Raw genomic sequence first — 11,169 nt, 5'->3', positions numbered from 1 at the left:
GTGCTTTCTCTCGCTCAAAACCATTATATGCCAGTTTAAATTGGTTAATAAAATTGAGTTTACGAAAACCACTTCTATAAATTATATTATAATATAATGTTACTAGTATATGACTAATAAAAACATAAATTTAAGATATTGTGTGTTAATTCATAAAATTAATTGTATCTTTTTGATCTTTTCAGTATATACATGGGATGAAATAACAGATACTCCCATGGGATAACCTTGTCCTGTATCTTGTTCATCACCAAAAACACGTACCCTTTGCATTGTTTTAGTGACATGAGATTGAGTCTCGCACTGGATGTGCAGGAACTGTGACAAAAATATTGATCGCAACACAAAGTGGGAATTAATCAAAATCTTGACAGAAAGCAGGAATGGTTATGCCTGCTGTGATGAATTGACAGTTTACAATATTGATTTGAAACTAATTTATGAATTTTTTCAGTAAACTGTAGGGGGTGGTAATTGCTTCCCTTCCAAGAATGCATTAAACAGAACAAAAGATCTTTCTGGCTGTGAGAATGGAGCTTCATGTGATGCTGCTCTGATGGTTGCAAAAGATAATATATTACCATATACTTGTGTCCAACCAGCAACCTGTGAAGAATAAATATTAAGGCATGATCCCATGGAGTTATCTTAGATTGTTGTTAAAATCATTAATCTGAAGTTATGTGCTCGTGATGAGCTGACCTGTTTTCCCTGGAACCAGGTTCTGTAAGGAACAGTTGTGTTTAGTCCCAATTCCTTAGCTAACCCATTCACTATTGTCCTTGTTCCAGTGAGTGGGATCACTGAATCTTGATCTCCACTGAGAAATTTACAATGTTATTAGTATTACCATGCTGCATGATACATTAAAATGGCTACTACTTTAAGATTTTAGGCATTCAGTAGCATGCATCTTAATTTACCTGTAAACATGAACCCGGATGCCGGACTTGAGAAGCTTGGCAAGAAGAGGAACTGTGGAAATTTCTAGATTTTCCATCTCATATTTGATGACACTGTATCAAGATTCACAGTTGTAGACATTAAGAATTCTCCATGATAAATAGAAAAGAATTTTGAAATAGGCAGGAGATAACTTCATAGAACACTTTGCAGAGAGGAAGAACAAAGCTTATATGCTGGGTTTTGATCCTTACTCACTGCATACCGTCCATTGATCTACTCCAACAAGCTGAGCATGAAGAGCTTCCAGTACATCTTTTCTATTCAAGTACTTGATTGTTTCATCTTCTACACAGACATCTATTGTCCCTGTATATTCCTGCACAGGAGACGATAGAAAAGCCTAATTAGGCAAATCCATTTTAGTTCTGGAAGAATAATGTATGATCTGAAAGAAAATAAAAAAGAGCTCACCATTTGTTTTAACACTTGGGATTGTGATTCAATCGATGATAAACAGACATCAAGAGTAACATCATAGGCGTCAACATATTTACTAACTTCCCTTGAGACTCGGCTATTTACTGCAGAGCAAGGTAACGAAAGAGAGCCACTTTGATATTGTCTCCTGATTTGGGAGTAGTTACAAACCGTGGTGAAAATCTCATAGGTATCATCTGATATCAATCCATGAGACCAAAAAAACTCGGCACGCGAATTAAAATCGGTATTGAATTCTAGCAGTGGATTTCCTATCTGCAGCCATAGAAATTCATGTTAATTTCAGCAGACATTACAGCAGACCCCATGGAAATGTGCATTTCAAACGTTCATATCACTTACTGCTATTCCTTTCAGATTGAATTTTGTTTGGGATTGGACTATAAGTGTTGCAAGTTGTGGAACATAATGACCTGATAAAAATTACCGTGTGCTTTTAGTACTGTTTCTCCTCATGCTGGCCAATCCAGCAGCTTTGAGTTCATTAAATTGCTATGCTTGAAAATATGAACAGAAAATTAACAAAATACCTGCATAGCTCTCTCCTGTGATGAAGAAATCTCTTCCTTTGTATTCTGGGAATTCATCGAACCATCTCTCAAGAAATACTAGATTGTCTTGTGCTGTAAATGAATTGGGCAGTCATCAGTTCACCAAAAAACAAATTGTTGCACAAGTGAAAGAAACACTAAATTAAGTGTGTTAGATTACGTAGTTTCAACCAAATCCATATATATTATTAGTAATCTACTGTTACTTATCATGGTGTGGATCGATTATAATTGACAAATGAAAACCTGTAATCTCATCGGTCACATAGGTGTAGAAAGAATCATTAGCAGAGTAGGAGAAGCCAACTCCTGCAGGTGATTCCAGGTATAACATATTTGCTTCTGCAGGAAAAAAGGATTAAAGAAATTTAAGTCTCTTTTGTTATGTACTTTGAATCTTTAATTTTGCATAGAACATGAAAAGCAGACTCTCATATTTCACATGGAAAGGGACAAAGCAGAAAAGTTTACAAGGTTACCTTTATTCCAGCTATAATCATTTTTGAGCAGTATCTCCGCACTTGGTTTGAAAGGTCCATGCTCACAAAAAGCTCCAGCTCCGATAGATGAACAACCAGGCCCTGCAAATCCCAGCAAGGATTTTCATTCTTCTCAATCATTTAAAAAGCATAAAACTTTGTAGCAGATTTCCGATAGAAAGAAATTCATACCTCCATTTAACCATAGAACAAGAGGCTTTGTCGCTGGGTCTATTTCTGCTTCAGCAAAGTAGTAGAAAAGGGCTCTCTTCTGCTGCTCGTCAATGGTAATGTATCCCGCATACTGCTGAAAACTGACCCTTGGCTGGCCTGGCAAAGCTACAATTTTTCCAGCTTCTGAGATTGACCCTGTTGTTAAAAAGATTAGAGTTGCACAAATTGCTGCAATGACAATCCATGGCTCTTTCTGCTGCATTTGAAGATAAGGATTTTGAGGGCAGCTCCAGTTCGTGTTTCTCAGGCAGAGGATTGACGTTGGAGAAAGAGCAGAACAGTGGCAGCTGAGAATTGCGCAGTGATACACACCTTTCTATGGTATTTTATCAGATGATGTAGGGGTGAACCCTATTTTCTTTAGATTATCTTATCTATCATGTGAGGATTAAATTGAAAAAAATAATTTCTGTAGACTCTGGCAAATCCCACAAAGTAAGAATCTCACACTCGCACAAAGCACACATAGGATCACGAGAGGAGGTAAGCGGTCAACTATTAGAGACAAAGCCTGACAACATTGTGGGCTCTTCCGTGGAAAATCATCTCTAACCTTTCACAACTATTTTGTTCACATGCACTCTCTAGTTGCTACAACTAGGTTATCTGCAACAAGACAAATGGTTGCTCAAAATATCAACCAACGGATCTGTAGCTTGAACAATAGAAAGCTTTTGCCCGTTGATTGTGGGGACTGGAGGGGCCAAACTTGGGAACTTCTTCATATGTATCCCACTCACAACTGAAACTTTCCAATCCACATGATGGCACACATCCAGCCTAGAGTCTCCTTGGGCTCTAGAGCCTCGAATGATGCACAGATCCCTATCAACACCTTGCATTTTGTCACTAAACAAACACTCGTAGTCAAATATGGGTGGGAGTGATTGGGATGACCACTTCCACTCTTTCACACCAAGTAGCTGCCAAATTCTATGATATTTTGATAACTTTTGTAGTTATGCTTTGAAAAAATAATATATTTTTTTATAGTAATAGTTTTTGAAGAATGTGTTCAGGGAGACTATATAAAACTATGTACCGATTGATTAAATACTTTTGAAAACTATAGCTAAAATAAAAGGTAATTTCAACCACCCCTCACTAGTTTTGGAGAATTTTTCGTAAACATTATGCAGTGGTTGGATTTCTTTTTTTGTAAACTAGAGAGAGCTTTGAATCTAGACCTCTTGGCAGAGGCAAGCATGGAGGGGCTGCAGCCACTTGAAAGATTAAAACAGTCCTTCAACTTTAAGGAGTGTTTGCAAAAAGTCATTATTTTTGTACATAATGACCCTCTAAGGAATAAAAAGGTTGGCTCTGGTCCTTCAATATCCATCACTGTCTTAAAAAGCTCATTGACAAATCTGTTTTTATTTATTACGGATTAACACTTCTTAATCAAAGTTATAGAACCCTGCGCGCGGATATCAAGTCAACTTAATGAGAATTAAATTGAGTGGAAATTAATCTGATATAATCTAGTGAATATCTAGTTAAAACTAGATTTGATTTATTTAATTTTTTCAAAGCTACATCATTTTAACTTTTTTTTAAAATAAAATATTGAAACAACTAGTGACTTTGAGCTTTGTAATGTCATGGAAGAAACTGACTTTAATAACTTTGTTCCTCATCACACGTTTTTTGAAATTTCAGCACACTATGGGGGACAAACAGTCGTCCTCATATACTACTGACACATTAAATTTTGATTTCAATGTCAACAATTATTATTATTTTTTTTCCATGTGATCAGAATCATTTGCACCGTAAGTTGAAGTTGGAAACAGTCCTTTCCTAGTCAATGATGCAATCCATAGAACCTAATAAATTCTATAGTGAAGATAAGATTTATGGCTTTATGCTGTTGGTAGTGGTTCTTTTGTAGAAATGCCTTAAACAGGAGAATGGGCGTTTCTGGCCGTGCAAATGGAGCTTCATGCGTGAGAGCTCCTCTCATGGCAGCAAAAGATAAGATATCACCATACACTTGTGTCCACCCAGCAACCAGGAAAAAAAAAGAAGATCATAAAGGTATATATGGTGCCAATTAAGTAGTCTTAGATAATCACAGGAAAAAAAACAACCTGAAGTTCTTAAACTCTGAGCAAGAATGCGAAAGGGAACCACGAGTTTGAATTTGTCTCATGATCCGGGAGTAGTTACAAACCGTAGCAACCATTCCATCGGTTGCATCAGATATTAATCCATGCGACCACAAGAACTCAGCAAGTTAGTTGAGATCAGTACTGAATTCTAGTAGCCATTAAAGCTGTTCATCAGATGTTACAGAAAACGCTTTGCTTGTCCTTATAAAATGCTCATATCACTCGCATCTGTTCCTTTTAGATTAGTTTTTGCTTTAGACTGGATGATAAATTGTGCAGGCCGTGGAACATGGTGACCTGCTAAGAAAATATGATCTTGTAGTGCAATCTCTCGGGAAACCTTACCATGACATTATGGGCCGGGGTTACCTTTATTCCAGCTATAATCATTTTGAGCAATATCTCTCCACTTGGTTTAAAAGGTCCATGATCACAAAAGGCTCCAACTCCAGTAGATGAACAACCAGGTCCTACAAATCCCAGCAAAGATCTTTTTTTACACCATTAATAAGCATAAAAATTTGAGGCGATCAATATTCTGATAAAAAAGAGCTCTAAGTTGCATTTCATCAATGGTTATGTATCCTCCATGTTGCCGGAAACTGACCTTTGGCTGGCCTGGCAAGGCTACAATTTTTTCAGCTTCTGAGATTGACCCAGTTCAAGATTCGAGTTGCATGTTGCATGTTGAGCAGGTTTATCTAAATGAATTTAAGTTTTTTTTTTTTTTTTTTATAATTCTTAAAATATTGTATTTTTAAATACACTCAAACACAATTTCAAATGGAAAAACAAACAATGCTTTACTTGTGAATCATTGGGTCAAATCAGACAACTATTTGTTTGCTATCTTGATTTTTCTTGATTGGTGAAAGATAAGATTTGTTAAAACTATCAACCGTTGAAATTGCAGCTTGAACAATTAAAATTCATGTGGTCATGGTGGAGAAACTTGGAAGTCTTCATCTCCCACCAACAAATCTCATTTTTCTAATCTGCATTTTATAGAATATGTAGACATTTAAGTGTTAAAGATGAACTCCATGCAGTCATGTTTTTGCGATGTCTTAAGATTTTGCCCACCAAACTAAAAGCCATTGATGCCTTGTATCTCATCTAGAAACTCACTTTAATAAATGTATTTTCGTAAAGTAGAACATAAACCATGAACGTCCGAAAAGACCTTGGTGGGTAGTGATTCAGAACACCCACATCCACCGCAACTTTCACACCATGAGGCTGCCGTGCCAGTGTTAAAAACGAGATTGAATTATATTTTTCAAAAATTTTAAATATTTTTTTATTTTCAATTTATTTTTTATATTTTTTAATATGCTAATATTAAAAATAAAATTAATATTTAAAAACACGATTCAATTCAATAAAAATAAAATTTGCATGCAATGGTATTTAAAAACACGATTCATTATATATATTTAAAATTTTTGAATACTTTTTTATTTTAAATTAATTTTTAATATAATTAAATTATTTTAACGTGTTAATATTAAAAATAAAAAAAATATTTTAATATATTTTTAAATAATAAATATTTTTTATTATAATTTCAAATGATACTAAAGGGAACCCACGATTGTGGAATCTATTGGATATAATTTTAGAATTATCTTCTTAATGATAACCCAATGGACAGAATCTGACCAGGAGGCCAGACTAGCTTTTAGTTTTACAGTCCTGGTAAATTTCAGTTTCTCAATTTAATATTTGAGAGAGTACTTGGTTGCGTCTAGAATACAATAGAAAGCATATATTTTTTATTTTTTTTTATTTTAAAAAATAAAAATTTACTTTAAAAAACTTATTTTAAAATTGTCTTCTAAATATATTTATTATTATGTATGTATTCTCGTTTACACATGTTTATATTTTTTTGTATTTGTTTTTCTATTCTACAGTACTAACCGAACACAATCTTATATTAATGATGTTAAATTCCAGCGATAATAAGGCTATTTTATCTGATTAATTATTAGTATTAATTTCATAATTAATTTTTTGATTAATATAGATATTAGAATCAGCTGATCTGTATTTAAACTAATTTTACAAGTTTTAAAATTAATAATTATATAAATTTTTAATGATTCTAAAATTTATAAAATTCCAACTAATGATTTCCGGACAAAATCCCATAACTATTTATTATTATTATTATTATGTAATGTAAGGTTTTATTCACGTAAAAGATAATTGTTTTTTAAAAAAGTAAAAACATTGTGGGGTCTTTTCAAACCACATCATCTAAGAGATTGGATGAGCATAGTAGACTAATTGTTTGCCTTATCCACTCCTAACACACCAAGTGATCAAAATTTTTCTCAATGGTTATGGTTATAGTCATCATAACAAATCAATAAAGCATGAACAAAATCATGATCTTGATGTATAAAAACCTTTCTTGCACCATGATGTGAAGTTGGAAACAACCCTTTTCTAGTCAATGATATGCCATCCATAGAAACCTAGATCATTCATCACCGAATATTTTTAGCAGTTCATTCATGCTGTTGGCAGTGGTTTCTTCTCTAGAAAAGCCTTGAACAGGAGCAGAGATCTCTTGGGTTGTGTTGATGGAGCTGTGTGAGAAGCTCCTCTAATGGTGGCGAAAGATAGGTTATCACCATAAACTTGTGTCCATCCACCAACCTGCCAACAATGGAAGAGTATTCAGGGACTAAATTAAAGTTCTTATGAACCTTAGCACAATCATAAGCTACAGGGGTGTTTAAGACTATGGTAATTATTGTTTTTTATTTTTTTAAATTTAATATTGATACCAATATATCAAAATAATCCAAAAATATTAAAAAAAATTCAAAATTCTTCAAAACTCCAGTTAAAACGGTGTCCCAAACAAACATATTAAATGACTTCCTACTATAACCTGATTCTCAATTAAAAAAAAATAAAAAAATATCTGTAAAAAAAATTATATTTAGTCCCCCATGTATCAAATATTATCCAATTAACCACACTACTAAGATTTATGATAATAGATGGGGGACTCAATTGAGAATTGGGTGATAATTGGAGGATAAATATGTCCTTAATCTGCTACAGATTTTTTTAGTTAACCAAAGAATAGATGAATGAACTGACCTGGTTGCCTGAAAGCCAAGCTCTGTAAGGCACTGTTGTTTTGAGTCTCAAATCCTTTGCCAGCTTACTTACCAAACTTCGAGTCCCAGTAAATGGAATAACCGAATCTTGATCTCCACTGTTATTTCATTCAAACGACATGAATATCATGAATTTGGGTTATATATATTCAAGTAAATCCAAAATATTGTTGTTTTAATATTCTTAAAAAATTAAAATATTATTATTTTTTTTTTATTTTAAAATCAAATCGGGTTTTGTTAACGTCACAAGTTCAACCGCTATATCAAATAAGTTTGATCAAATTAAATTTTATATAATTTAATTTAAAATATAACTCGAGTTAAGACTCAAGTTTGTGGGGGCACTAAGTTGACCCTTAGAACAGACAGCACATATTAACAGCATCTATTTTTAACAAAAGTGTTCAATTACTTTCATTTCATTTGATAATTTAAGATATCAAAATAAAAATAAAAAATAAAAAAAATCCAAGTTAGGTTAGATTTTGACTAAAAGTTCAGGCAACTAGTGACTGATTAGCCTTTCAATATGCCTTTTTGCATGATTACCTGTAAACCAAGACCTTAAGGCCAGACTTAACCAGAGATCGCACAACATGAATTGTTGGTCTTTCCTCATTTGATCTGTCATATTCTAATACCCTGAATCAAGAAATTGGAAATTAAACCAAATATCTGGAAAAAAAAATCAAATAATTAAAAGATCAATGCAAACTGAACATGCCCTTTTGAATTGCCATTGAAATTCATTGGAAAAAAGTCATGAAAATAGAAATTGAAAATATCATTTGGTGTTTCATAAGAGAAGATTTTCTTGAATGTTGTATCTTGAACAAGGTTTCAGAATCATTACACGCTACAAACATGCCAATTGGTGACTCCAACGAGTCTTGCATGCAGAGCCATTTGCACATCTTTCCTGTTCAAGTATTTGGTTGTTTCTTCTAGTAAACATACATCTACCGTCCCCATAACTTGCTGTAAACGAACAAAGAATTATTAATCTATTGATAAATATGGAAAATTAAGCAGACTTTTTATAGAGAAAATGGGACATTTAGTCTTGAACTTGTTAATTAATTACCTGCTGCTGCTTGACAGAATCCATTTCTAAAACTTGAGGTGATAAATATGGAAGTCTTGACCTTAAAAGTTGCTGATTGAAGATCTTGAGTTGTGATTGATTAGATGATAGACATATATCACCAGTGACATCATATGGATCGACTGATTCAGATAATTCCTTTTGAACTAGGGTATATACACCGAGACAGGCAGAGGAAACAGTGCTTGTTATGGCCTCTCTCATAAGCTTAGAATTGTTGCAAACAGATGTAAGAAGTTGGTAGGTAGAATCTGATATTAATCCATGTGACCAGTAAAAGTGATCCTGTGCGTTCAAGTCGGTGTCGAAATCCAGAAGTGGATTTCCTATCTACAATCATACAAAAAATTTGAAACATTTGAGATTAAATTTAGAACTTGAAGAAGAAAAAGGAAATTAAATGCAGCATAAAGAGATTGCTCTATGTTCTACTTACAGCTATCCCCTTCAGGTTGAAATTCACCTTGGACCGAATAATGAGCCGAGCGAGTTGAGGGACATAATGGCCTGGTTGAACATTAGAGATATGAGGTTTCAGAGATTAATTGATACAGCAGCAGATGGCAGTCATTGATTCTAGACATAATTACCTGCATAGCTCTCTCCAGCAATGAAGAAATCTCTCTGCTTGTATTGTGGAAATTTAACGAACCAGCGCCGCAGGAACACCAGATTGTCTCTTGCTTAAGAAACAAACACCAACCCATTCTAATAAGTTTTGTTAAAGGGCAGCATATTCTTGTCATTGTCGATCAAAACTATGGCTAAAGTAAAAAGGGTTCAGAAATTCAACCTGTCATCTCGTCATTGACATAGGAGTAGAATGTTTGGTTGGCAGAATAAGAGAAACCAACTCCTGCCGGGGACTCCAGGTACAACAAATTTGCTTCTGAAACAAAGAGGAGCACAAAAACTTTAGCCAGCCACAAAAGAAAATTATGAATTTGGCATTCAAAGTAGAAAAAAGCCGATTAAACCAAGTAATTTTGAAACATTTTGCTCCAGTGTTCAAGGTCAACGCAAAGAAACTACAGTTTCTCAACTAATTAAAGTGATAAATCTTGAATTTGATACGGATGATCATTTATTTTCTTAGTAATGATCACAGTAATTGTGGTGGTGACTCCTACAATGATGCAAACAGGTAAGGGCTGGCACCTTTATTCCAACTATACTCATTCCTGACCAAATTGTTTCCTGTTGTTGGTCTAAAGGGGCCATGTTCAACAAAAGCACCAGCTCCAACAGAGGAACAACCAGGCCCTACAAGAGGAAAAAAGCTACAATATATTATAATTTATTCAAACTCGAGAAAGAAAAAACCATACATGGTGAAGGCAGTCAAGTCCATGGAGAATCCAAAGCATTTGCCGTGAGCTCCTGTGAGCTTGAGTGATATTTTTACCTCCATTTAGCCAAAGGACTAGGGGTTTTGAAGCAGGGCTGCTTTCTGCTTCAACAAAGTAGTAAAAAAGTGATCTGTGCTGCTTCTCATCAACAGTGATATAGCCAGAGAATTGCTGGAAACTAACTGGCGGTTGTCCAGGCAATCTTACAATCCTGTCAGCTTCAAGGAGGGGCTCGATCCTTGAGCACAAGAAGATTAAGGCGATTGCCATCCATGCTTGAATGAATTGCTGCATGTTTAAGAAAGAAAGGAGAGTCTCGCTGTGTGAGATGATTTTGGAGCTAGCTTGGCGGTGCATTTCTTATAGCATCTCTGTGGGGTTCACTGGGGGGGAAGAGGCCATTCTTTAGTGTGGATATGGAATAATAGGACATGTTAAAGATTAGGAATATTAGGCCATCCACGCCCTCTGTTGCGGCGCAATACCAATGTAGCCATGGTAGAAAAGTAGGACAACAATGGGGCCAGAAAAAAGAAAAAAAAGATAGAAAATAGGTGTGGAAGCTAGTAAATGTGGCCATGGAATTAATTTTAGGGAAGGTGTACGGCCAAATTAAGCTGTATAATTTGGCTTGCTTTGCCAAATTTGCCCAACATTATATCAGCAACAATATTACTCATAGTTGGTGATGTTAAAAAGAGTTACCGAAGGCAACGAATTGCTTATATTATGACCATATCGATCATGATTATCTACAATCTATTCGGGTCTCAATGGAATCATGCTGGCACAA

At 34.6% G+C, this 11,169-nt stretch overlaps 2 protein-coding genes across 3 annotated transcripts; both read right to left on the bottom strand.

Annotated features, from left to right (window-relative positions):
* Positions 1-324: 324 nt before the first annotated feature.
* On the bottom strand, positions 325-3,336 carry LOC105136929 (serine carboxypeptidase-like 45). 2 transcript variants are annotated; one of them, XM_011042445.1, is made up of 10 exons: positions 2,627-3,336; positions 2,435-2,536; positions 2,202-2,297; positions 1,935-2,027; positions 1,747-1,817; positions 1,378-1,659; positions 1,158-1,306; positions 924-1,016; positions 703-820; positions 325-606 (listed from the first exon to the last, which is right to left on the bottom strand). In XM_011042445.1, exons 1-10 carry the CDS (start codon positions 2,868-2,870, stop codon positions 451-453), a joined length of 1,404 nt encoding a protein of 467 aa, XP_011040747.1. In that variant the 5' UTR covers positions 2,871-3,336; the 3' UTR covers positions 325-450. The 2 variants fall into 2 exon arrangements, with proteins under 2 accessions (XP_011040747.1, XP_011040748.1); XM_011042446.1 differs by having other exon boundaries at positions 1,158-1,282; positions 2,627-3,331.
* Positions 3,337-6,980: 3,644 nt separating this feature from the next.
* Positions 6,981-10,778, bottom strand: LOC105136930 (serine carboxypeptidase-like 45). Its single transcript, XM_011042448.1, has 10 exons — positions 10,433-10,778; positions 10,186-10,290; positions 9,821-9,916; positions 9,618-9,710; positions 9,464-9,534; positions 9,007-9,357; positions 8,776-8,900; positions 8,472-8,564; positions 7,900-8,017; positions 6,981-7,446 (listed from the first exon to the last, which is right to left on the bottom strand). Exons 1-10 carry the CDS (start codon positions 10,731-10,733, stop codon positions 7,300-7,302), a joined length of 1,500 nt encoding a protein of 499 aa, XP_011040750.1. The 5' UTR covers positions 10,734-10,778; the 3' UTR covers positions 6,981-7,299.
* Between the last annotated feature and the right edge of the window lie 391 nt (positions 10,779-11,169).

Source organism: Populus euphratica, unplaced genomic scaffold (genome assembly GCF_000495115.2).
Source record: "Populus euphratica unplaced genomic scaffold, PopEup_1.0 scaffold59.1, whole genome shotgun sequence".
NCBI classification, from domain to species: Eukaryota; Viridiplantae; Streptophyta; class Magnoliopsida; order Malpighiales; family Salicaceae; genus Populus; species Populus euphratica.
Note: the sequence above shows the minus strand (reverse complement) of the source record. Positions and strands in the feature narration are given on the sequence as shown.

What these genes read in the sequence shown, in the direction of transcription:
- LOC105136929 (XM_011042445.1), bottom strand. Translation starts at nt 2,870, where the DNA reads ATGCAGCAGAAAGAGCCATGGATTGTCATTGCAGCAATTTGTGCAACT. An exon ending in CACAGGAGAGAGCTATGCAG is followed by an intron (nt 1,818 to 1,934) that starts GTATTTTGTTAA and finishes AATTTTTATCAG; the next exon opens with GTCATTATGTTCCACAACTT. An exon ending in CCTGGTTCCAGGGAAAACAG is followed by an intron (nt 607 to 702) that starts GTCAGCTCATCA and finishes TATTCTTCACAG; the next exon opens with GTTGCTGGTTGGACACAAGT.
- LOC105136930 (XM_011042448.1), bottom strand. Translation starts at nt 10,733, where the DNA reads ATGCACCGCCAAGCTAGCTCCAAAATCATCTCACACAGCGAGACTCTC. An exon ending in AATTGGCATGTTTGTAGCGT is followed by an intron (nt 8,565 to 8,775) that starts GTAATGATTCTG and finishes TTCTTGATTCAG; the next exon opens with GGTATTAGAATATGACAGAT. An exon ending in CTTAAGGTCTTGGTTTACAG is followed by an intron (nt 8,018 to 8,471) that starts GTAATCATGCAA and finishes ATGAAATAACAG; the next exon opens with TGGAGATCAAGATTCGGTTA.